The 27217-nt window shown below is 36.6% G+C and overlaps 2 protein-coding genes across 4 annotated transcripts in view; one reads left to right on the top strand and one right to left on the bottom strand.

The window, feature by feature from the left end:
• MAP9 (microtubule associated protein 9) overlaps positions 1–17204 on the bottom strand; it is a 51680-nt gene extending 34476 nt beyond the window's left edge. For 2 of the 3 annotated variants that reach the window (XM_074229070.1, XM_074229072.1), the window contains exons 1-7: positions 16818–17037; positions 14494–14654; positions 13262–13346; positions 11953–12267; positions 7028–7257; positions 3333–3444; positions 2118–2332 (exon numbers count right to left, since the gene is read on the bottom strand). In XM_074229070.1, the coding sequence (XP_074085171.1) occupies positions 2118–2332; positions 3333–3444; positions 7028–7257; positions 11953–12267; positions 13262–13346; positions 14494–14568 (1032 nt within the window). In that variant the 5' untranslated portion in view covers positions 14569–14654; positions 16818–17037. The other variant, XM_074229071.1, reaches the window with a different exon arrangement.
• Positions 16746–26874, top strand: LOC141519186 (uncharacterized). The gene is made up of 5 exons (XM_074231571.1): positions 16746–17117; positions 17178–17820; positions 21018–21094; positions 23675–23864; positions 25385–26874. The coding sequence occupies exons 1-4, from the start codon at positions 16746–16748 to the stop codon at positions 23708–23710; spliced, it is 1128 nt and encodes a 375-aa protein (XP_074087672.1). The 3' UTR covers positions 23711–23864; positions 25385–26874.
• Positions 26875–27217: the final 343 nt, after the last annotated feature.

The raw sequence follows: 27217 nt of genomic DNA, 5'->3' as shown, positions 1-27217 counted from the left end.
GGCTCTCTCTAGGCTCTGCAGATTCCATATACCCTTCCCCTGAGGTCCCTCCTAAGATTGGTGGGTTCCTGCCTGACATTTCCATTTGAGGAAGTGTCCACATGCCAGACATGCTCACTGCTCTCCTGAGGCAGAACCAGACCCTAGACATTTTCACCTCCATTCTAGTACATTCATTTTGCAGATGCTTTGCCTTTGTACACACCTCCTCTGCTTGTCACTGGAGGAAGGGCCCAGACTGATTGCCCATGCTCACTGCTCTAACCCTTCTGTCTTTTCATCTTGACTTCTCCTGAGTTTCTCCCCAAAATTCTCAGGGTAATTTTCTGACCAGCCTTGCTTTTGCTTCCTCAGCTCTCATCTGGAGTATCTAGCTGCCTTCTCATGTTGGGCATGCTTCTGTCCTGTGGCTCCCTCCTCTAATTGGGGAGTTGCTTCCTGGAATTTGCATTTGAGGAAATGCCAAGGTCAGTCAGGATCACTGTTCTCCTGGTCCACTTGGTCCCTGGAGGTCCCTGTAACCTTGTGCTGTACTACTCTGATTGGTGGATTTCTTCCTAGAATCTTCATTTGAATAAGTACATAGGTCAGCCCTGCTCCTTCTGACTCTCAACTTTGACATCCTCTCCTTTCTTTGGTTATCTCTCCCACCTTTTCCATTCCCTCTCTATATTGTCTTCTCACATTAGAATGTAAGCCCCTTAAGAACAAGGGCTGTCTTTCCTAGTATTCCTAGTTCAGTGTCTGGCAGTCACTAAGCATTTAATAAAAGCTCAAACTAGAACAAAGAGGTCCAACCAACTCAGAAGGTCCTAGTAATATCCATTTATTATAGAATATTTCAAGAACTGAATTTCATCAAGAAAGGTTGAAACACATTGTACACTGTTTTAGAAAGTAGGGAAATATGTTAATACATTTTAAAAATATTATAACCCAAAACAAAATAATAGTCTCATTATTTTAAGGTGGTAAAGTCTCAAGTGTCCGAAAAATTCAGAATGAGGATACCAGATAGTTGAAATTTTATACATTAAGAACTACTAGACAATCGCGTCTCAGCCTTTTGGCTAAGATCAAGTGTAAGAACTACTAGATAGCAATATTTGTTAGTAGGTCCTTTGACTATATTTTAATGAAATAACAGGAAATGAAGATATATAATAATTTATGCTCTGATTTAAACATTCATATTTAATCATCTTATTAAATTACTTTAAAATATCATTTGTCCTTTAAGAACACAACTTCTATTTTAAAAGTTGCTTTTTTCTACCTACATGTCCAGACTGATCATTTAAAGCATTAAAACATCAATTTATAAATAGTTCTCCTAGTCATTAAATCAGTTAGGACACTTCCAAATAAGTTTAAGTATTTTATAAAATAGAAGCTCCTAAGTATTTTATGAAATAGAAGCTCCTAAACTGTAAACTATTTCTATCATACTTTGTTCTAACTTCAGGCTGTATATCGCTCATCATAAATAATATAAATATCTCCGTGGATTTAGTAAAGTCTTTCATGAAGCATCTTTAAAATTCCCAGCTGTCTCCTGTCTCAAGTTGGTCCCCTCTTAGCACTTTGTCCATGCCTTTCTAAGACATATAGGGTACACTCACTAAAGTCTTTTTAATAGGCTTTTTTGTGCTATTATGCAGGCTACCCTGAGTTTTCAAAGATCCAAATAAAGAACAAATTCTGACAATCCCATATAGATAGAAAAGTTTCAAGTAGAGGATGACTGGTAATCTGTCTTCACTAGGTTGGTTTAGGAATAAAAATATACTTTTTAAGATCATCTACCAAATCATAGAATGGTTGTGCTCTGTATCAGGAAAAGGAGTATTCAGAAATTATACAATCTTGAAAAAGTCAAACTTTATATGTCATATCTTCTTTTTAGAAATTTATAATTTCCATGAGGGCAGGCAAATGGCTTATCTAAATGTTGCTCTGCTGAATATATATTTCTAAATTGAACTGATTAGTAATAATCACTTTATTTAAAACCACAACTAAGTGAAATTTCCAGGTATACTTCAAGAGTACACAATCAGAGACTAAAACAAATAACTCAATTTTAAAAAGAAAACAAATGACTTTTTAAAAAGTACCTTAAGGAATGCAGTTGAAGTGGTAGATTTTCTATCCTCATTCTCAAACACTTGTAATTTCTTCATATTTTTTTCAAGTTCATCAGTGGTTTCTTGATTTTCTTCTGCTTTCTCCAAAGTATTACTCACCATTAGTTCTTCTGCTGGGGACAATTTATTATTACTGTCTTCTGAGTTCATAATATTATGATTTTCATCTACTGATTGCTCTTCATCTATTTTGAGACAGAAAAACAAAACTCTATAAAACTCTATAAAAACTCTATATTATGAACCAAAAATAATTTCTCTTCCTTTACTTAAGACGTAATAATTCTATCTTTAAGAGCCCTAACAAGTCATTGGAGACTCCTTGGTAGCATTCTATGAACAGTGGTGAGAAAAAGTGCAAAGCCAGAATATTGATGCCTTCCTTCTTCCCCAGAATCTGTAGGTTTAAACCTTATTAGACACTTCTCTTTGTTTCCTCATGTGATTCTCTCTCCTTAAGTCCTAGAGTCAGCTCTCAAGTTTATTTGTCTCTTTTACTATTTCCTAAAGGTGATTGGAGTCAATGTCTGTTGTCAGCTATAGACTTGAGAACTAACAGATCTGATACAGCTATCAAGGTTCAGAAGCTTTTTTTTTTTTTTTTCTGGTGGGGATCAGCCTTAACTACACAGTTAAGTCTTGAAACCTCTATGAAAGGGAAACTAAGCAAGAACCCAGCACCCAAGCAAGTAAAGAGAATGTCAGCAGTGGCCATATATATTTTATGAAAATAAATCTAACCAAAGTAACGTGACTGGTGTTTGCAAAATGAAAGCATGATTGCTCTGTATTGTCATAGCAAAAAAGATGACAGAAGCTTGGGGAATAACAATGCTTCTAAGCCCTGTGTCAAATGGTTCTGATCATGCTAATGTGTATTCCTTCAAATGTCAGAACTCATCTTGACCTTTGCTATTTCATACTCTCGAATATTCCACTTTGAATAGGAAAATTCTTCATTTCAGCTTATTTACTCAGATCAAGTGTAAGGTTAAGCTGTCACAAGTCATAAAAAATTAAGAAAGAAATGAAAACTTACAATTATACAATATTCTGACAAAATAATTTTATATCATTCGGTTAAATATTTCTTTGTGCATGTGTAGCTCATTAATTGAAAAGCATTTTAAGATTTTAATGATAAACACAAAGTCCTTTAGAACTTATAAAATAAAAAAAGTATACCTTTTTTAGACAATCTTTCTGAAGGTAGAGGAAACAGGTGGTCACCAAGATTTTCAGTATCTGATTGCTGGTGAGGAATTATTGATGGTGTCCACGTACTTAATGTTGGACCCTTAAAAATGATATTTCAAAGAGTTGAGTCTAGTTTGTGATTATTTAGGCCCCAAAGAATTAGTCTTACAGGTCAAGTTCTTTGATTTTCTTCTTTAAAAAAATTAGTTGAATTGTTGCTTAACTTTTTTTCACACTATACCCTTAATACTTCCCTCCTATCTTTCTTTGTAACAAAGAAAACCATTTAAGCAATTTTATCTGACAAAATATACTAAATTCTATCCCTGCTTCTCCAGTAAAGAAATCAATTTATCAGAACTAATATTGGTCATTAGGGAATTTGTGTTTTCCTTCAGTATTATCATTTACATTATTGTAATCACAGTGTATACTGTACTTTTGGTTCTTTTTTTTGATTCTATATCACTTCATGTAAGTCTCTGATTCTCTTAATTTCTCATATTTCTCCTGTTATCTCATATTTATCATTTATCATTATCATTTTTACAATATTCATATATTGTAATTTATTTAGCTATTTCTCAAAGGATAGCTTTTTGTTTACAGATTTTTTGCTACCAAAAAAAAGTACTGCTATGACTATTTTGTTACACATATGACCCTTTCTGTTTACTTTTGAGGTATATGAATAACTTAAGTAGCATTAAGTCAGTATATGAACAGTTTAGTGAATTTTCTCACATAATTTCAAATTAATTTCCCAGAACAGTTGGGCTAATGTATGGGTCTACCAATATTCTATTAGTGCACCTGTTTTCCCACAGCCCTTCCAAATCAAACCTTTTTTAATCATTGCAAATTTGATAGCTATGAAATGGAAACATTTGCTTATCTGTTAATAGTAATCATATTCATTTGCAAATATATCTATCCATTTCCCCTTTCCTACCAAGAAAGTCAAACCCTTGTGCCAATTTTAAAGAGGAAATTAAAAGTCCTACAAAACTAAGTGATATATGTTAACTGCCTGCGAGTATATATGCAATATTTTATGTCTATAAGACATTTTAATGAGAAGAAAGAAATTTTCTTGACTTTTCATGTGGTCAGTCTTGGTCAATATAACTGCAGAGTTATTTTATTCTTTTGTTCTTCCATTTACCTTGTTGTAAATATTACACATTTTTGTGGTTCTTGTTATTGCTTATTTGTATAAGTCTTTTCATGCTTTTCTGAATTCCCTATAGTTATTGCTTTTTACACAGTAATATTCAAATACTGTAATTTATTTAACCATTCATTGAACCAATGGGAATCAACTGTTTTCAGTTTATATCACAGAAAAGTATGAGAACCTTTCTATCTGTGACCTTGCGATACTTAGAAGTAGCAACTGTCAATGAGGATGGATAATTTAGTCACTTTGTTTTGTTTTTTAGCATAATTCCAAATGAACAAATATATTTTTACCATTCTTTATTAAGCACACTATAGGCTAAAAGGCCTTAATTCCTATATTTTAATCTACATTAAGGTAATCTAAAAATTTTCATTAACAATTTTCCTAACCATTCAGGTCCAAAATACGCATTTTCCCAAAGAAATCCTCTCTCTTCAATTTGTAGTAGTGAATAAAGTACTGTGTCTTAAATTCCTGCAATAATACCCTCAAAAATCTAAATTCCTTCTGGGATTATCATTTACATTTACCTGGTTCTCCAGAAAGTAACAGTTATTACATTTAATGAAACTGTGAAACTTCCTAGCAAACCCTTTATTCTATACTTATCTAAGAAATCAATCTCTATGACCTTCAGTATTTTCATCTGTAGCTTTAGGGGCTAGATTAATGAACTTCTAAGTCCCTTCCAACTCTGGAACTAAAAAATCTCCCAATCCTTGTTGGGCTAACTAAAGTTATAATGTTTACCACAATGCCCTCCAATTTTTCCAACTACTTCTTGGGGAAGAATCCTGTCCCTGAGTTTATGTTATTAGCTTTCTTAACCACTTGGAAGCTGCAGGAACTTATTCCTGGGGTTTACTTATTTAGTCTGATTTACTTTTCTATTTTTTTCACTAGTACACCAAATAATTTTGAAAATGACATTAAATCTTTACAAAAATAATTGTATGCAGCACAGAGAAAATCATAAATACATAAAGGTAGAATAATTTCATTCTTTAAAGACCATAATGCAATAACTAATAAGCAACAAAGGGGACATTTGTGTAGGATACAAATTTAAATGGAGACTAAGTACTGATATTCCTAACATTGAAGGTTATCAAAGAAAAAAGTAAGAAAAATTTATAATGATATAAAAGAAAATGACAGCAATGACACACAGACAAAAATTTTAGGGTGCAGCTAAAACAATTCTCAAAGAAAGAATAAAAATTCTGAAAACGTATTAACAAAATAGAAAGTATTAATAAATACAGAATGCAAAAAATCCCCAAACCCTAAAATACTCCAAAAAAAAGGAAAATTAAGAGAAATTGATAAAAAAAACAAAAAGACCACAAAATCAGCATAACCAAGAGTTCATTTATAAAACCCTAACAAAAACTGATAAACCATTAGCTCATTTGGTTAAAGAAAAAAATTACCAAATACAAAAATGAACCAGGTGAATTCACAATAAATAGTGGAAATAAGAATTATTACAAAATTATATGCTAGAAAAACTTGAGAATTGAAACAATGTGATTACTTATAAAACTATAAAATATGAAAACTAACAAAAACAGATCTTAAAAAAATAAAAGAGAAACTGAACTACATTTGATCAAAATTGTGTTGGGGGGGTTGGGAATAGGGGAGAGGGAGAATGCAAATAGATTTCCAAGTGAACTATTTGGTTTTTTTTTTTTTAGGTTTTTTGCAAGGCAAATGGGGTTAAGTGGCTTGCCCAAGGCCACATGGCTAGGTAATTAGTAAGTGTCTGAGACCAGATTTGAACCCAGGTACTCCTGACTCCAAGGCCAGTACTTTATCCACTACACCACCTAGCCGCCCAACTATTTGGTTTTTAAAGTCTTCTCAAAGGGATTAGAAATTTTTATAAGTGTAATTTTTATGATATAATAAAATTTATAGACTATATACAATTTGATATCTCCTTATAGTTTCATATAATTAACATGTTTATACAGGTATATGATTTTCTAAAAAAGAGAAATTTCCAAGTTTCACAAAGACCATAAAATCTGTTTGCATAACTGTCAATAATTTATATTAATTATTGATATAAAAAGAAAAATATATGTCCCATACCAAACAAGAAGGGATATAAAAATATAAAAATTATATTGTAAGGTGAGAAATCTAATTTATTAATTATTATTATTATAAGGTAAGATAAACTAGATTTTAATTCTTAAGAGGAGAACACACATATCATATGTCTTTACATTGTTCAGGAGCACCTACCTAGAACGCATCCGATGAATATTTGATAAAAGTAAATGAAGTAAACACCAATAGTAATTTCCCCTAAACACATCCACCATTTGTCTGTACAAATTTTTTCTTATGTGATACCATATTTCCACATCCTTTGTCATTAACAACATAGACGTTTGATAAATCTAACCAAACAAAATTCCAATGATGATCAGATATAGTGAGGCATATAGTTAAGGACAAGACTAAGTATTTCAGACAAAGTAGTTACCTCAGAACCAGGGCTTTCAGAAAGAGTTCTTTGCTCACTTTCTACCATTCTGGTATTCAATCTCATCAAAGATGAAGGTGCAGAATGTGAAAATTGTGCTCTGACATAAGCAGGGTTATCTTCCTCTTGCAGGACATCTTTATCATCCACATGGCTAGTCTTTCTTAAGATGCCTCTTAGCCGTGGCAAAGGTAATTTAGTATTATCTTTTTCAAGGTTGCTGATGTTTTCTGTTGAGAAATAAAATGTTTTTTTTTTGAGTGCACAAACTTTAAATAGTAGAGTTCAATGTCAGTGACTTATTGTTCCGGGAAAAAAAAACCAAAACTAATTTCCTCACTAATCATCTGGACACTAGATATCCAAAAATACCTGAGTCTTCTTGAGACAGATATGTTCAATTCATCTTCTACTGATCCTCCTGTGGAATGGTTTTAGGTCCCTTTACCTTGTGGCTGCCCTTACCTGGATCCAGTTTTTCACTGCTTCTATAGCACAGTGACCAGAATTGGCTCCAATTCTTTGAAAACATTATCTGACTTTCAAACAATTAACTTAAAAATGAAATACAGAATACAACTAGTGGAAAATGTGAAAACTGTAAAATGCAAACTCATCTTAAACTAATTTTCTGATATTGATTTAAAAAAAAAATTTAAACTCTGCAGAAGATGCAATTCAACTAAAAATAACACTTTGGTAGAAACACCACTAACTATTCAGAGCCATAGAAGATAACTGCATTTGAAGAAAGGTAAAAATAAATGTAAAAATTAGATGTATTCATTAGTGACCTCTTCTAGAAATTATTACTAATTATATATTAAATGTTGTTTGAGCAATTAAATGAATAAAACCATAAAAGCTTCAATATATTTAATTTTTTATATTTGTACAAAATACTAACATGACATTCTTAATCCATTAAAAATATAGTATTGTCACTTGATTCTTGCAGCCATCTAGTGGTTAAAAATTAATTTCAAACAGTCCAATCTTGAATAATACTAATTATCTTAGCATATAATCCTTGATTGACTATATCCTGAAACACAGAACCCTAACCTATCTTATCTTACTCAATCCCTATATTATACAATAATTTTTTGTAATGAAAACATAATTATAAGTGAATTGAATAATTGTAGATTAGACTCCTTAAAAGGGTCAAGAGAATAAACAAGAAAAAAGAACAACAAAAGAAAGACCATTGTTAGATAGCAAAAAAAAAGAAAATGGGAAACAATATGAAGTTTTGGTTGGGAGTTTATCATCATCATCATCATCATTATTGTTTGCTGCTGAATTTTCAACTTCATCAGGTTTCCCAACTATATAAATCAGAGGAGTAAAGTGCCTTTGTTGTATTATGCTTTGTTTTAGGGAGATGTTATCTTGTTCAAAAAGTGTGAATTTTTTAAAAGACCTAATTCTTGCCTCTAATCAGAGCTAATGAAGATATGTGCCATAGAATGTGGCTGTGAACAGTAAGGAGAAAAAAGCCTCAGTCATTTAGGGAGTAAAGTGGTAAGCCAAAGTACAACTTTTTGTTTCACTTTCTACCACTGACTCTTCCCACCTTATTCATTCAATAATATGACTGAATTTTTTTCTCTAAGAAATAAAATAAAGTTTCTTCTAGTCTTCAATTCCTATAACCACTTTGTTTTCTATTCTTTAAAAAAACATGTACTCATTATAAGAGATTTGTGATGGAAAATGTCATCCACATTCAGTGAAAAAACTATGGAATCTTAATGTGACCTAAAACATATTACTTTCACTTTTTCATTTTTTTTTCTCATGGATTTTCCCTCCCCTTTAGTTCTGATTCTTTTACACAACATGAGTAATATGGAAATGTTATACATTAGGGCTGTCCAGAATGTAATCCACAGGGCAATTTTGTGTGCCTTCCAATAGGTTTACTAAATGCTTTAGTATAGCCACCACAGAGCTCTCACTAAAATGGCAAATCAAAATATACTGTCCATTGTTTCAATAAAAACTTTTAAAAGTAAGGTTGGACAGCTCTATTATTCATGACTTCTATAACCTTTATCAGATTACTTGCCATCGTGGGGAGGGGGTGAAGAGAGAGGGGTAGAAAAATGTGGAATTCAAAAGCTTAAAAAAAGATGAAAGTTGGGGTGGCTGAGTGGTGCAGTGGATAAAGCACCGGCCCTGGAATCAGGAATATATGGGTTCAAATACGCTCTCAGACACTTAATAATTACCTAGCTGTGTGGCCTTGGGCAAGCTACTTAACCCCATTTGCCTTGCAAAAAAAAAATAAAAACCTACCAAAAAAAAAACGATTAAAGTTTGCATGTAATTGGAAAAAATAAAATAACATTTAAAAAGATGCAATTAATTCAATGTATTCTTATCAATTTTCCTAAAGTTTTTCCACTTTCATTGTTAACAAAATAGTTCAGGCCTTCCTTAACAGAGTACATTACTAGAACAGTTTCTTAAATGTCTCCTTTATCCCATTTCTGTCTTCCAAACCATTTCAGAAAAGGACACCAGATATTTTTTCTAAAATATAAAACTGATGCTATATTAATCAGGAACTGCCTAAATTCTCACTTGACTTTTAAGGTTTACTGCAATCTAGTCCTACACATCTATATAACTCATTTCCCAATTCTCTCCAATATGCTTTCTATTCTACTCTAATAAAATTTGTCTCATTGTCACAGAAGAGGGGGAAGAGAAAGATAAAAGAATAAGCATTTACATAGTGCTTCCTGTGTGGCAGGCACTATGCTAATTGTTTTCTAAATATTATTTCTATTGATTTTTACTGCAATTCTATTATCCTAATTTTACAGTTGAAGAAACTGAGATAAGACAGAGATTAAATGATGTGACTAAATCACATAGATAGCAAGCATCTGAAGCTTGATTTGACCCAGCTGTGCCTGCCTACAGATCAGTTTTTCTATGGATAGACATATCTTAAAACTAAACTCTCCTTTTTTGATTCCTACCCATCTCACAAGTATCATAAGATAATATATACATTAGAAATCATGGGCTGGGGCAGGGACCTCAAAGATCAGCTAATCTAATTCCATGATTTTACAGGTCAGGACCTGAATAGCTACAAATTCTGATTTATCCTTGAAGCTGTCATTTCTCTGGTCTATTATTACTCAGCAATTTAACCCTGATTTTTACTCAGTCCAGATAATTTCCACAATTGGATTATAAACTTTTGGAAGACAGATTCAATGAAAGAATGAAAAAATGGAAGAATGAACAAGTGTTTATTAAAGTTCTGCACCAGTCATTGTGCTAGAATCTGGGGATATAAGTACAAAAGAGAGACATTTTCTGAACTTAAAAACCTTAAATTCTAACAGGAAGATTTTGTGTGTGTGTGCATGCATGCACACACATACACACAAACACACACACTGGAAGTACTCATCACAGAATGGAATTATCAATAAGATGACAAGGTAATGAAAAACAGCATCCTGAATTCAAGGACAGATGAAGTTAACTATTTCATTTCTGCTTCTGATATGTGGTCTCGTATTTTGGTGATTGCAACACAAACATATACAAACATGATAAAGGCTAATTCATCCTGTGAGGAGCCCCAAACTCCATTTGCCCACTCTATCTAGCCCACTCAGACTGCCAGACTGTGCATTCTCTCCATTCCCCTAGAACAGGGCTGTCCAACCTTACTTTTAAAAGTTTTTATTTAAACAATGGACAATATATTTTGATTTATCATTTTAATGAGGGCCCTGTGGTAGCTCAGCTTTTATGAATGCATTTAGTAAACCTACAAGGGACTTCTTAATAGCGCACTATAGGTGACATGAATGCAGTCCAAGGGCCGCATTTTGGACAGTCCTGCCCTAGATTATCATCTTACCTTTCAACCTGTTATGGTGCTATTCTCTGTGTGGTCCTCCAAACGTCCACTTACCTTTTACTCTAGGAACCATAACCAAATCAATGTCAATACTGATTCTGGAAAGGGTGTGTCCATCTGCTCCTCCATTGCTCCACTAATCACCAACTCTCCAAACCCCAAAGCCCTTCTCCCAGCTGTGTGGTCACCCCATATCTGAATGTAAAGCTCTTGGAGTTCAGGAACAATTTCAAATTTGAATTTGTATCCCCAGCCCTTCATGTAGTGACTGGTAAATAACAGTAAGCACACATTAAAATTCTTTTCATTCATTCCCTCATTCATGTACCTTCAATTCACTTCTTTCTAAGGGGAGCCCCAATCTAAAAATTCACTCAGGTTTCCCTTTTTTGACCTAGATCAAGCTTTTCCTCTGCAATAACAAAATTTCAGAATTTCAATTACTCTCAAAGTCTTATAACCAACTTCTTTCCAAAATTGCTATCTTCAAAGTCAGGATCATCTAATGCAATGGCCTTTTTCAAGTCCTTGTTTTCCTTGACTTTATGCAATATATATATATACACATTACTAAATATATTCTCCTTAATAACTTTTCTTCTATTGGCTTGTGTCACTATGTCATCATAGTCTATCATGACCATGATATCTCTCTCATGCTCTGTGATCTATTTTTTCTTTCTGCTCCTTCTTTGTCTCATAATTCTCTGCTCTAGTTCCTCTACTCAAGGGTGCTACCCCCAGTTCCTTATCAGTTTGAATGTGACCCTGGATTCTCGAAGATTATCCAGAGCACGAGCTTTGGAGATACTTCAAATATACACTGTGAAACTATTATCTGGGAAACAGATTAGCTATGTTTGGAGATATTTATGACTAGAAAATTGGTCACTAGATGATGGATATTTTTTACTCAAAAGCATAAAGAGTTTGCAATGTGAATTAATGAAGGGATAGTCATGCTGACAAAATGACAAATCTTTAAAGCTGAAATGTTAAGTTAGCAAACAGCAACTAAATGAGATACCTGATGATACAAATTTGACTAGCCTAGGTGTAGATTTTGTTTTCATTTCTTCTTGTTCAATTTCCGGATTTTTTCCTTGAGGCTTTGATGAACTAATTATAAATTCCTCCAAAGTATCTGGTTCTGCATCTTTTTCAGTTTTGATGGGGAATGAAACTAAGTCTTCTGTTACACTGCCATCTGTTGTCTTTGTTTTCAAAAAAGTCACTTTTGGAGAATCTTTTTCTTCATCATCTGACACATGAAAATTATTAGTAAGATTTGTATTAATTGTTTTGTCATCTATTGATATGTCAGAAGCATCTCCCAAAGAACCTGGGAAACAGGAAAGGAAAGAACTTCAATGCTTGCACTGCAATTAAAAAAACAAAAAAGTCCATGGTGACAAGTTATCAGCTTCGAAAGCAAACAAGATTCAGCACTTAGAAAATGATGTTAATCCATACTATTCTGCTTTTCAGTTGTCTTAGCACAGTTCTACAGTTCATGAAAGGGTTTGTGAAACCTGTGATGACAAACTCCAATAGAAATGAATCATCTAATTAATAAAGGATCCCTGCAGTATATACTGACTTAGTTTTAAAATGTAATCTCCCTAGTAGCATTTCCAACTACTTAGTAGTTTTATTTATTTTTATTAAATATTTTCCAATTACATTTTAATCTGGTTTGGCTGCTTTCAGGAGTGTTGTGGGCCTCATGCACCCACTGGTTTTGAGTTTGGTACCTTCATATTATAGGATCACTAGTGATCTCTTACAGGTCATTTTAAAAAGTTTTCAATTCTTAAATATTAAACTTACAATTTTGTAGGGTAAAACCAGATTTTCTATCTATCTATATATTATATGTGTGTGTGTATGTACATACATATACACACACAAAAAAAACCACACACATATATAATAAAACTTGAAAAATTTCATTGACCTGATCATATTTATCCTTTTCTACAAAAATTGGAGGGAGCTAAATTTAGTTCAAAAGACTAAAAGGTTATCATCCCCAAGTATAGGAAACTATCTTTACCTTTTGGAAATTCTTTTCCTGTAGCTTGAGAGGATTCCACATGAACTCTCTGCTGCCTCTTATCCTTCCAACCTCAGAGCAAATATCTTTCTCTACACCCCCCACTACATATCTAAGCAATCATTAAGATATCAATGAAAATCAGAAGTAAGTCTTTTGCAAAATGTTAGGGACAAGTCTGTTACCCAATTAGATTTGCATAATTCTATGTCTGTAATTCAGAGTCCTGTAGTTTGGTTGCAAAGAAGAAAGAAAGACTTTTTTCTGTAAACTTGCATACCAGTATCATCACTGTCAAAATCATCTGAGTAATCTTCACTTTGTTGTCGAGCTGTACGAGCTGAAACTGCTCTCTGTAATTCATCCTGAAATGATATAATTCAGTAAGTTTCTTTTCAGATATGAAAATCTCATATCTAGAGATATTTCATGAAACAATTTGTTCCTAAAACCAAGGATGCTTTTTCAGTAAAGTTCTACTAGTTTTGGCTTAAATAACTCAGGAAGAAATTTGGATCTGTTACAGAAATGGATTTGATAGATACTGTAAATTTAACAGTTTAGTCCATAGATGCAGTGAACTATATCGAGGAAAACTTAAAAATCACCAGGTATCAACAAGAAGATCCTTAAGCTAAATGCAAAAAAAAAAAAGAAAAAAGAAAAAGAAAAATTTTGAAAGGTATTTGGAAACCTTAAGATATTTAATTCATTAATATTTAAAGGTTTATAGTGAGGAGTAATATTACAGCTGAAATAATTAATACATACAAAAATAGATGATTTTTAAGCCCATATATGGATGCTCCCCCCCACATAAATCCCACTCATGATCACAACTTTAGACCCAAAACTGAGATGCAGCTTTATAATCATTTCTTAATGTTGGAATATAAGAAGTTCCATAGAGATGATTTATTTCAGTTAAACATTCTATAGTTCAAGTCATTGTACTACTACTTACCTCTCCCCAAATTTACCCACATAAAGTTCCTAAATCTAGTCTTATTTTCGCTAATACACTTTTGCATCATCTTGCTAATATTCAACTCTTGAAATCTTTCCTAAAACTTCTATTTTGGGTTATGAGCAATGGAGTACATGGATTTCCTTTCTTCTGTAGTTTTTCTATCTTTTGACAATATAATTATCCTCTTTTAAGGTTTCTTTCTCCTCCCTTTCAGAACTGTCCCTTTAACAAGTCATTCCACCTTGGCTCCTAACTAACTCTAATCAATCCCCCAGATGCTGTCAAATTCCCTCCTACCAAGCAAATGTTGAGGAGGTAGGAAGGTATCAATCCATCATGCTGCTTCTTAGTCACCAGGTTATTTTATCTGCTTTACATCCTCAAGGAACCTGAACCAGTTCTCAGTTAGCTAAACTTAACAATCTGCCTCAACCCCTTGTGCTGAAACTCTCCCCCAAAGTCTTTTCAAGTTATTATTTTTCCCCCATTGTTTCACAGCTATAAATTTAATGAAAATTTAAAATAACGGAATTTATTTTTACCTGGAAAGTAGTTCTTTTGGCGACTTTTGGACTTGTGGTATAGGCCAGAATAGTGCTACCTAGTTCATCAGACATGGTGATTTTGTAAACAGATTAAATAGTTGTTAAATTTTTTTTCCCTTGTTTTCCACAATGGCCAGTATTGACAATGTTGATTCAATCTACATTGGGAATTAAAATGCAGGGAGATAAAAGCAAAAATTAGATTTGACACATTGTGTTAGTTTAATTTTTATTTCATATGAGTATATTTGAGAAGTTTTTTATTTTTATTTTTTTGGTCTGGACCTGTGATTTTATAGGTGGAGAAAACTCCTAATAGTGGAAATCCTAATGGGAAATCTCCCCATTAACAAATCAGAGTCTGTCTATAATTTAAAAGTTCTTAGAGAATTGCTTGCCATACTGTAAAGTTAAGGGATTTGCCTGTGGTGGTACTGCTAGTATGTGCTAGAAACTGAACTAAAACTAAATTTTGCTAATGCCGAAGTTAGTTAAAAAATAACAGGATTATATTTTAACATCTATAGTATTTTTGCAGAGTTAGCTTAAACATAATAAAAACAAAATCTAATCAAGAACACAAATCATGGTTACTCTAGTCTAAACCAATTCTTTTGAAAAGGAGGAATAGGCTAAAGGATTGGAATTGTAAAATTTGCTCCTCCATTACATATAATATGATCACCTTTCTAATTCATGCATAACAGAATTCAGAAATAATAAAATCACTGAACCATGCCTATAGCAAAACAAATCTTCAAAATGATATTTCTTTCCTTACATCCTTAACTGTGAAAGACTGGCATAAAAGGTTTTTTTTTTAATGTGAAATATTTAATTCTAGGGCAAAATAATATCTCCTTTAAAATATTTTTTCTAAAAGCCTCCCTTTTATTTCATATCATTTATGAAATATATTGGATGAAGATCTATAAGTAAAAGGTCTGCAGGCAGGAACAGAAAAGAAGAGAAAAGAAAACTTTAGCAGAAAGTTTATCTTTACCCTAAACAGGATGGATAAGAACACTGGACTTGGTGTCAGAATACCTAAATTCCAGTTTCAGCTTTGTTACTATCTTAAAGCTCTCAGAACTGCTGCATAATCTGCAAAATAAGGAAACTGTACAACTCTTCAAAGACCTTTTCAGCTCTAATCCTATGAAATGCTAATAATCATTTTACTTGTCTAGGCCACAATTCCTCCTCATTGAACTAAATTCTGATTCCTGTTGGTTCTTAAAACTCTATTATCCCGGGCGGCTAAGTGGCACAGTGGATAAAGCACTAGCTTTGGAGTCAGGGGTACCTGGGTTTAAATCAGGTCTCAGACACTTAATAATGAGCTAGCTGTGTGGCCTTGGGCAAGCCACTTAACCCCATTGCCTTGCAAACACCTAAAAATCAAAACAAAACAAAACAAAGCAAAAAACGATTATCCTAAAACCTAGGCTTCTCATTTCGGCTGACAGGAGAAGCTTTCTAAAGGTGGTTGGGGTCAATCTCCAGTTCCTTTCAGCTCTGAAGACCTTCCAGATCTCACGCCCCTGGGAAGGATCCCTTATTGCAATGACAACACCTCCAACAAGCATCCCCAACCAGTAGCCACCACCTGCCTCAATCTTTACTATAAGGGAGCAGTCTTAGGGGCGCTCTCTTCACGGGGTCCCCCCTCTCTTTGGGGGGGTGGACGGATGGATAGAGGGGGGAAGACTCCATGTTCCAGGGCAGTCTTAGGGGCGCTCTGGGCGAGGCCCCCCTCTCTGGAGGAGGAGGGGCGCTCTCGGTGCAGTCCCCCCTCTCTGGGAGAGGAGGGGTGCACAGAGGGGGGTTGGAGGGGTGCACAGAGGGGGAGGGGCGCTCTCGGGGCAGTCCCCCCTCTCTGGGGGAGGAGGGGTGCGCAGAGGGGGAGGGGCGCTCTCGGGGCAGTCCCCCCTCTCTGGGGGAGGAGGGGTGCGCAGAGGGGGAGGGGCGCTCTCGGCGAGGCCCCCCCTCTGGGGGAGGAGGGTGCGCAGAGGGGGAGGGGCGCTCTCGGGGCGGTCCCCCCCTCTCTGGGGGAGGAGGGGTGCACAGAGGGGGAGGGGCGCTCTCGGCGCGGCCCCCCGGGGCGGGGAGAGCGGGGAGCTCGGGCCAACGCGCACGCTCCGGGTGGGGCGCACGGGGGTGGGCCGGGCGGGGCCTGGGCTGGGCCGTTCCCCCTATGTCTAGGCCGGGGGTCCCGCCCCGCCCGCGGCGCTCACCACAGGGCACTCATGGGGCGCCGGCGGCAGCCGCCCCTCCCCCGCCCCGGGGTCCCCCCAGGCCCGGGCCGGGCCGGTACCCACCCACTCCCGAGCTGGCGCCCCGGTCTGACTGAGGTCCGGGAGCGGCGGGTGGGGCGAGTCCCGGAGTCCGTGGCAGGGACGGAGGGAGGTGGTCTCCTCTGCCCACGGCCTGGGTCAGCACCGGCGGTCAAGGGCTGCCTGGGCGCTCCCTGCGGGGAGGCGGGAAAGGGGGCGGGAGCTAGCCTGTTGCTCCAGCAACGGGGCCATGGGGAGGAAGTGAACTCACACAGGCGGCCTGGAGCTCGGCCCCTCGCCCCGCCTCCGGAGCCTCGGACCCGCGGGCCTTTCTTACGCGGGGTCGTAGCCGGGGAAACGGGGCTGACGTAGGAAGTGACGTCGGAGGCAGGCTCCGTCGCCTAGCGACGCAAGCCCCGCCTCCTCGCGCCCGGTGGGCGGGGCGGGGGCGGTGCTACGCCTCCGGGTGGCGGCGCCGGAGAACGCCGGGAAGCCGACGGAGGGCCCAGGCTCCGGAACGTCCGGAAGGAGAACCGCGAGGTTGGGCCGGGCCTGCCCTCTGGGGGGTTACGGGGCGGAGCGGCACGCCTGCGCACAGCCGGCCGGCGGGCCCGGGAGCGCGCCTCGGGCAGCCCCTGGCCCCTCCACCGCCGGGCCCGCGAGGCCGCCGCCGCGCTTCTTACGTCATCCTCCTCCAATCCGAATCGGTTCCATCACGTGAGGAGGGGGCACGTGCCTCGGGGCGTGCCCGCCGGGTGGCAGATCTGGAATGGTTTATGCTGCCAGGAGTGTGCCCGTGCCAGGCGCGGGGCACTGAGGCCCGCAGAGCTGCTTCTGCCTGCTTGGACTGGGTCTGATTCCCGATGCCCAGGCCCGGTGCCGCCAGCAGCCTCCTCGGCACCATCCCCAGAGAGCCCAGCCCAACTTCAGACCCGTCTCCTCTTTGCCACCTCTGCCGTGGCTCTAATCCTCTTCTTTCCAGGCAAACAAAATAAACCTCGGCCCTTTAACAAAACATTGTTACCCGAAGGCTGCTACAAAGTATCCCGTAAGCCTTACTAAATATCCCTTTCCATACCAAAATGAGCATCATCTCCGATCCTCCTGGATTCGAAAAGTACCTCAACAGATTCATTTTTTTCCAATTTTTTATTTGAGAAAAACTCGAGGCGAGAGGACTTTTCAAACATGTATCCAGGCACAGTAAAGTGACAGACCCTGTCTTGATACCAACCTTAGCCACGGTTTCTCGGTTTCCTGGTGTATAAAATAACTTCTTTATTGTACAATGGAGGGAAAAGATGGTACAAGGAGGTTTAGGGGTTTATCTGCTGCCACCCAGCGGCTAAAGTGAGATGCAAAGACTCAAATACCTTGTACCTGATGCCCCCAGAAGCTTCCCCTTCCAACTCAAATAGCCTTATTTTCTTAGGGAGACTTAGCAGCAGTAATAACTGCAAACCACTTTCCCCCATCATCTGGGAGTTCGATGGTCATCCAAGCATTAATTCCTAGTCTTCCACTTGTTTTTTCAGCCATCATGAATTAATACCATCCCCAGGTCCAGATCCCCTTGCTTTATTCTTCCCCCAATCTCTGTTGAACCTATCAAGTTTTACTGATTTTTGTAGACCCAATATTCCAGCCCCAGGCTCCAGAAGGCCTGACTTAGATCTACTAATTTCCCTAACTTATTGTTAAGTCGGTTCCATTGAACCTAACTTATTGTTAAGTCTGTTCCATTGAAACTAGCTTATTGTTAAGTCTGTTCCATTGAACCTAACTCTGTGATTCTATTTGGGGTTTTCTTAGCAAAGACAGCAGAAAGCCCGACCTATGTCCACTAATTTCCCCAACTTAAATCAGTTCCATTGAGCCTGACATTCTGTTTGGGGTTTTCTTGGCAAAGATAGCAAAAGGCCTGACCTATGTCCACTAATTTCCCTAACTTATTGTTAAGTTGGTACTGTTGAACCTGACTCTCTGTGATTTTGTTTGGGGTTTTCTTGGCAGAGAGATCAGAAGGATTGACCTATGTCCACTAATTTCCCTAACTTGTTGTTAAGTCTGTTCAGTTCAATCTAACTCTCTGATTCTATTTGGGGTTTTCTTGGCAAAGATATTGGAGTGATTTGCCATTTCCTTCCCCATTCGTTTTACAGATGAGAAACTTGAGACAGATTAAATAACTTGCCCATGATCACAAATTGTCTGAGGACATTCAGATCTTCCTGATTCCAGAGCCGATGCTCCCTAATTATTAGCATTATTTTTAAAAATAGCCTTCATCTGATTGTATCACTTATCTGTTCTTTAATATATGTTTCTTTTTGTAGAAAATAAAGTCCTTAAGGTCAAAGACTATCTTTTTTTTTCAAATCTGTATTTTGAGTGCCTACACATTGCCAAGAATTGCATAGTTAAAATATTTAAGTTAGTAATATTTCTATTCCTATCCCACATTTATTGTTCATATCAGAGATGTTATATGTGAAAATATTTTGAAAAGTGTAAGATTCTATAAAGATACAAAGTAGCATTTCCCTAAATGAGATTTTCATACATGAATACAAGGATGGCTCTGAGAAAGATTATAAAGCTTGTAGAATTTTCTTGACCCAGTCATGCTAACCTTTATCTGTTTAAAACCTGTTTTCAGGAAAGGATCATATATATCATTTGCACCTTATTGTGAAAAGAAACTTTGACTTTGTTAAAGAAATTGCAGGCACTGTCTGGTAGTAATATTGTTGCTTAGAATAGTTTTTTGTGGCATGATTCATGGATAAAAACTAGCAGTTGATGATTAACCTACGGAAAGCCAAGCCATAATTGTTGATAAAAATAAAACAACTTTCCACATTATCTAGCTCTTGCCCATCTCCCTCCCATCTTGTTCTCAGCTCAGCAATCAACAGTAATGAAATCATTATAATCATACTACCATTATTCCTGTAAAGGTCATGTCAACTAACTGCCTTATGAATTAAATCACTATCCCCTCGATTCTCCAGATACTCACTCTCTTGATTACCACTCCCATATATGTGTTGTCTCCTCCATTATATATCCTTGAGGAAAGAAAGACCTGTGTTTTGTATTTCCCTTGTGGTTACCACACACTTAGCACATGGGAAACCCTTTAATAAATGTTTTTTCATTCATGCATTCATTTTAAACCAGATTACTTTTAAAATTTGGTCTAGTCTATTAATGTCTAAATCAGTTGCCACCTGGAAATTATTTCTTTTTTCTCCCAGACTTTGAGTAGTGAAAGCACAGTAGATAAGATCTAGAGTTGAGCAGACCTGAGATCAAATTTAGCTTCAGATACTTACTAGTTGTGTGATCCTGGGCAAGTCACTTAACTGCTGCCTGCATCAATTTCCTCAACTGTAAAGTGGGAATGAACGTGGTGCCTAAATCATAGAGTTGTTATGAGGATCAATTGTGATATGTGTAAAATGTTTAGCATCGTGCCTAGAATATAGTAAATGCTTAATAAATGCTTCTTCCCTTCCCTTCTCTAAAGGCCTGAGGATGATTGTCCAATTGTAAATTTTCTTAAAAACATTATGATGGTATGCTTAAACCCCACAAGGTGGCAGCAAAGGATGTACAACCCAAGTGACAGACTTTAGTGTAACTTCTTCACTGTTCTTTTCCTTTTTTCCTTCTCACCCATTCCATAAGTCATTTAATATTTAACTTTATTTTAAAGACAGAATTGCATATGAATTATTCATTATGGCTTTAAAATTTAGAACAGTTTTTCCCTGACAGGAGAATGCAGTACTCATTTGTATTAACCATTTTAGAACACTTAAAAGAAGCTTTCTTAATGTTTGTGTAATTTATATCTTTACATATAATGGGATTTCTACAAAATCCCAACAAGCCAATTAGCCTTGATGAGTTGTATATATGTGTATATATCTACACATATGACTACTCGGGATCTCCAGGAATACTAAAATTCTGAAAGGGAAAAAAAGAAGCATTTACGTGGTCCCTATTATGTACTAGATACACAGGCTAAGCATTTTTTAAATAAATAGATCTCATTTGATCCTCACAACTCTATGAGATAGGTACTATTATTTAAAACATACAAGTAAAATGTTCTTTTTATCTAGTATTACATATTAGTTCCAAAATTTCTATGTGTGCCTATAAAATGGACTGATGATGCTAAAATAAGAATGAACTGATTATTTCTCAAAGATGCCTTATTTCTATATTTAGAAGTACTAATCGCAGAAAAAGACCATTTGAGCCCATTTGAGGAAACACATTTGGTGACTGCAAAGACATGCAACAAGGTAAGATGAATGTTGAAACATTGCTAAATTGGAACAGAACTAATGAACTTGTCCAATCAAATTCTTTTTCAATTATTTTATAGAAACACATTAAAGACTAATTTTATAATTTATTATGATAGTTTTCCTATTAGGAATATTTTTCTTAAAACAATCTTTTGTCAGTTCCTGATTTTAACAATGTTTTCCTTGCATAGATTGAATCCAGATGTCAAACATTTATTTTTATAACAGCAATTCACTGCAACATTGCCAATTTTTCTTCTATCTGGGTTAAAGATATCCCTTAATAAAAAGCTTAGTTGAACTCACAGTAATCCTTCTTTTCCTGAATTGCACATCTATATAATCTCTTTCTTCCTGAACTCTTCTTTATTCTTTTATTCAAACTATCAAAATTATTCCTTAAAATAACAGAAGCAAAAGAAGCATCTCTATTGAGAGTGAAAATGTTTTATAGATTACCTTGGCTAAAGAATCCATGAGTGACCTGTGTATTATCTAGACAAGTATTCAGAAAGCAGGAATAATTCTTTTGGTAAGCTAATAATGTATCAAGAACAAAGGATAAATGATGTATAGCTATCATGCTTCACTGATATTCAAAATGCCAAAAGAACAATGAACAGAAATTACCTTCCCCTTTGCACATTAAATGAACCCCCAAGAACGATTGATGGAGAGGGCTTGGATGAAAGTTGCTCAAAGGGATAAAGAAGTTATGCTCACATTGATGAAATCCCAGATCCATGAAGTATCAAAGAGTAAATTGAGTACTCTGATTATTTGGGATGATTGTCTGTCAATAATTCAGTCCCTTTTCCAGTTTTCTACAACTATATAGACAGGAAAACTTAAGTCTACTGGGATTAAGAAATTTACTAGCAATTACATTGGAAATCCAATAATCCCAAAATAAAAGTTTTTTAACCACAAATATTTAGCCACTTAAAGTTTTAGAAATAGGTCCTCATGGTTCAGTTCTGAGCCATTTTTCTTTTCTGTCTCTCTGTCTTTCTCATAAAGAATATATAGCATAGTTTTCTAATCATATGACCGGAAAAGCAGCAAGAATCAGGTTGATTTAACTTGTGAAACAGGGTCTCAGGAAAATGCTATGGATTTATGAGATCTAAAAAATCACTGAAAAAATAAAATTATTTGCATTCTATTCCCAAGCAAAAAAGGAGACATACAATTTGTTGCTGGTAGAGACTCTAAAGATAATCTAATCCAGAGTGAGGAACCCAAGATGGTAGAGTGGTAAGAGGCAATGTGATAAACTCCTTTCTACAAACTCTTCCCAAAAAAGATCTATAAAATGTACCAGACCAAATCCTGATGGGGAAATCCAGGAAAACATGAGTCCTTCATTCAGCCCAACTCAACAGGGAGAGAGGGAGGGAGGTATGTGGATGCTGGAGATAGGATCTGACACAGCATGCTAAGCAGGTACCCAGGGAGAGCCTGTGTACCAGGGTAAAAGTTACAAAACCAGACCAGGACATCTCCAGATAAACAGTGGAGTACTGTGTTGAACTAGCAGATTAGCTGCCCTCTACCCAGTTCTGTGACCCAGATCCAGAGTAACATGAGAAAGGAACCTAAGCACAGTGTGTGTGTGGTATTCCTGGGGGAGGAGCCTCTAGGTGATGCACCAAGAAAGGAAATTCAGAAGTTGGCATCAGTGTTGCTCAGACCCCAGGTAAAGAGCAGGTCTCGTTTCCAGCATTTAGTCTAGAGAAATAACCAGGGCAGGAGTCTTAGAGTAAAGGAAAAACTACAGTTCTGCCACTCTAAGCCAGTAGAGCTTTCTAGATATAGGGGCAGTCTCCATCAAGTGTCTACTGTGGCAAGACCTGAACTCAGGTCAGGAACTTGCGAAGGCACTGGAGAAGTATTCTAGCTTGAGGACAACCAGGAAAAAAGCATGGAGTTGGAAGATGACTTGTAGTCAGGCCAGTGTAACAGAATCAGATGGAGCCTGGAGGGGAGAGTCAAGCACAAGATGATTGAAACTATAGGCAGTAAAGGATGAAGTTGTAAAAGGTTTAAAATGCCAACTAGGATTTTATATTAAAAATTTGTATTAAAAATATATTGATCCTATAATAGAAAGTTCTTGGAATATGATGAAGAAGAAGATAACATTGGGGTGGTGGAGGTGATGGAGGAGGTATCAAACAAACTGCCCTGGATCAGACTGTGGGAGTACTTAAATTGTACAGCCTGTCCCTGAAATCTTAAAATAACACCAAACCATCCCTTCCCACCATTATTTCTGATGGTATAGTTAACAGTAGCCCCATTTTATGAAGAAATTCTCTCCCTACCTCCATCGGTCCTCTACCTAGCAACCAAGGAGATTTTCCTGAAGTCAGGTCTGAAAGTATTTGCAGAAGGACTTTGCTCATGCTTCTGTCTCCCCTGACTGGTAGTGCCCTCTCCCTGACAAGTCTTCCCATTTATTATGTTATATCTTATATGTACCTAGTTGTATGCAAGATATATCTTCTGCTTTAGAATGTGAGCTCTTAAGGGAAAAAAACCCCATGGTTTTGCCTTTCTTTGTTTACCCAGAGCTTAGCACAGTGTCTGGACAGAGTTAGCACTTAAGAAATGCTGGGGTCTGAGACTGATGATTAGAACTGACTTCTCTGATTAAACTCACTAACCAAGGAGTGAGCATCAACATCTTCAACTTCTACCCACCCACCCATCAACATCAAACCACCTTTGATGGACCTTGAGCAGCTAGATGACACAATCGGTAGAACACTTGGTTATGTGTGTGTGTGTGTGTGTGTGTGTGTGTGTGTGTGTGTATATATATATATATATATATATATATATATGTATATATATATATATATCCTTGCCAAATTAATTTTTTCTTCTGAAAAACTAAATACTCTGATTTCCATTATCATTATTATTATTTTACCTGATATGCAATGGATAGAGCAATGGCCTTGAGGTTTGGAGGAATTAAAATAAAAACTGACCTCAGTTACTAACTGCAGGACCTTGGACAAGTCATTTAACAGTTGTCCTGTTTAATATCTTGCCCCTGGACCCAGATGGTTCAGGAGGATAAAGTGAGACTGGTGACTTAGCACAGCACTCCCTCACTCAAATTCAATTTGGTTGTTTGTCATAGCATCACTTCCCTGATGTCAGGGTCTGCTTTGAGCATGAAGGACAAACATCATCAGCATTATCATCATGGATGGTCCTGTGGGACGTATTCTTCTAATAAGAAATTAGAGGGGCAGCTAGGTGGCGCAGTGGATAGAGCACCAGCCCTGGCGTCAGTAGTACCTGAATTCAAATCCGGCCTCAGACACTTAATAATTACCTAGCTGTGTGACCTTGGGCAAGCCGTTTAACCCCATTGCCTTGCAAAAAAAAAAAAGCTAAAAAAAAAAAGAAAAAAAGAAATCAGAATCATTATATTAGTTAGATAAGGTTTTCAATATTTTAGACATAACCATCCTTTAAACATAGTTGTAAACATAGTTGTGGATGAAATTGTGGGAGTATAATCATTTTAGTTATGAAATTCTCAAGGTTGGGCTGGCAGTAGAAATTCTAAGTCCTCATCCACTTCTTCCCTCAATCCATTCCCATTCTTTATTCCAAAAAAAAACATAGAAAAATTTGTATGAAGTGATAGTGAACTGAGCAGAACCAGGATAACATTGTATATAGTAATAACAATATTGCTTTAAGAATGACTGAGCAAATAAGTCTTTTTTACATTATAAATATCCAAATTAAAAACAAAGGATAGGGCAGCTAGGTGGCACAGTGGATAGAGCACCGGCCCTGGAGTCAGGAGTACCTGAGTTCAAATCCAGCCTCAGACACTTAATAATTACCTAGCTGTGTGGTCTTTGGCAAGCCACTTAACCCCATTGCCTTGCAAAAAACCTAAAACAAAACAAAAACAAAGGACATATGAAGATGCATTCTACATCCCAGAGAAATAACTATAAATAGAAGTATATGTATGTATGTACTTACACACACATATACATATATTTGCATATACATATATACATACATATATATGTATATATATATTTATATATATATATATACCTTTTGTGTCTAATGGCAGTCATCTCTAGGGTGGGTGGGGAAGAGGGAAGAAAAAATGGAAAAAAGAAATTTATAGGACAAATTTGCTGTGTATTTGATTAGTAAGTTGTACATGGTAGATCTGCAGTTTCATGTGCAATCCTTTTTATTTTACTATGTTATCAAAATGCTTGTTTTTTGTTCCAGGAATTGAAAAGAAGATAAAAATTTAAAAGCACAGAATCTGGAGTGATAGAGGTTGAAAAAAGACAACAGACATCCCCACAGCTACTCAAGTTCAATGAGGAGAAGGCATATTTATACTGTGATATATACTCAGACATTATGAAAGCTTTGCAGTGCCATGCCTACCCAAAGGCTCAATGGGAAGGGAAATAATAAGACTTTTTTCAGTAAAGTGCTTGCCAGCAGAACCAATACTCCTTACTACCTTCATCCTCAAAGTCTGATGAAATTAATGGATTTGTTCTTGTCTCTTAACCTGGAACTACCATGAAGACAGCTATTCTGATTCTAAGGTTTGGCAGGCTCAGGAGTCTCCTCCAAATTTTTGAACGAAACCCTAGTGTAGCAGGATTAGAAGCCACTGAAAAGCTAATAGAAACCAAAGATTACAGAAACCAATCAGAACCAGCAACTTAAGAAACTAGACTTTTGTGGGAAAAAATTAAGAGAACCATACTTTAAACAACATGGTTCTTCTGTATTTCCAGTTATGCTGGATGATCAGTTCTGCATGATCAATGCATTTCATTTGATATTAATTTGTTGAGTTAGTGTTTCCAATTCCTCACAAAGTCATGAAAAGTGGGAAAAGGTTCATGTGCCAGATTTTCCCTTTAGAATCAGGTAATATCCTATTGGTGGATCATTTTCAGAGACCAGTCTCATCCTCCCAGCTCACTATCAAATGTAATGAGAAATGTGTGATCAGTTTGGTCCCAAGCATTCCCATATTCAGGAAGAAGAATAAAGAAAGAAGATAATGGTCTAGAAATCCTTGGTGAAAAATAACAAAAACAACAAAGGAGTCTCTCCACAATGACTGGAAAAAAAAAGAAAAAAACAACAGTTGTGAGATAAAACTCTTCCATGACTAATAATTTAGAGCACCATTTTGATACAGTAATATCCTTGTTTTATTCTTGTCCTGTTGAATCTTAGACTGGGGGATATTAGAGGTAGAATGAAGGGGAAAAAAGGGAAATAGACCTTATTCAGATTCAAAAGAAGAACAAATGAAATTTTGGATTGCTCAGAAACAGAATATAGGGTTATAATATTTGAACAGTTAACTGGCTGTGTGTGTGCATGTGTTTGTGTGTGTTTGTGTGTGTGCGTGTTTGTGTGTGTGTGTTTTAACAGTTTAGGAGCTGTGACTTTAACAACTAAATAAAACAAAAAACTTTATTGTTGGCTTTTAATTTTAGAGTACTTTGATTTCCCATAATACTCCTCCTCACTTCCTTGTAAGAAAGAAAAACATTTAAATAAAACCAATGGACATATTAAACATATCTGACTGTGTAGATCCAGTTTTACCTCTGTAATTGCCACCCCTCTGTTGAAAAGAAGGAATGTTTCCTTATTGAGTCTGTGGGGCTAAAAATATTTTTTATAAAGAAGTTGACTTCTTTTAGTTTTTAATTTATATGTTATCAATGTATTATGTATCTGTTAAAATGCTTTCCAATAAGGAATTATGTATGTTACTTTTGTATATATCACTTTATAAAAGTTTTCCTAAGTTTCATTGAATTTTCAATATTTTTCATTCTTACAGCAAAACACTATTTTAATATACTTGTAGAAGTGTGCTGGCCCATGAAGATGTGTGTGTGTGTGTGTGTGTGTGTGTGTGTGTGTGTGTGTGTGTGTCCACATGAGTCATCTGACCGCTGCTCATGGAGAGATATTGATAGACATCTCTTGAGTCTTGCAAACCCCTCTCCAAGGGAGATTTTGATTTCTGCTTGAAAGGAAGGAGGAGTTATATGACAGGCCACTCAGTTCTCCTAG

The sequence above is a fragment of the Macrotis lagotis genome, chromosome 3 (genome assembly GCF_037893015.1).
Source record: "Macrotis lagotis isolate mMagLag1 chromosome 3, bilby.v1.9.chrom.fasta, whole genome shotgun sequence".
Taxonomy (NCBI): domain Eukaryota; kingdom Metazoa; phylum Chordata; class Mammalia; order Peramelemorphia; family Peramelidae; genus Macrotis; species Macrotis lagotis.
The sequence above is the reverse complement of the archived record's forward strand: the minus strand, read 5'-3'. Positions and strand labels throughout refer to the sequence as shown.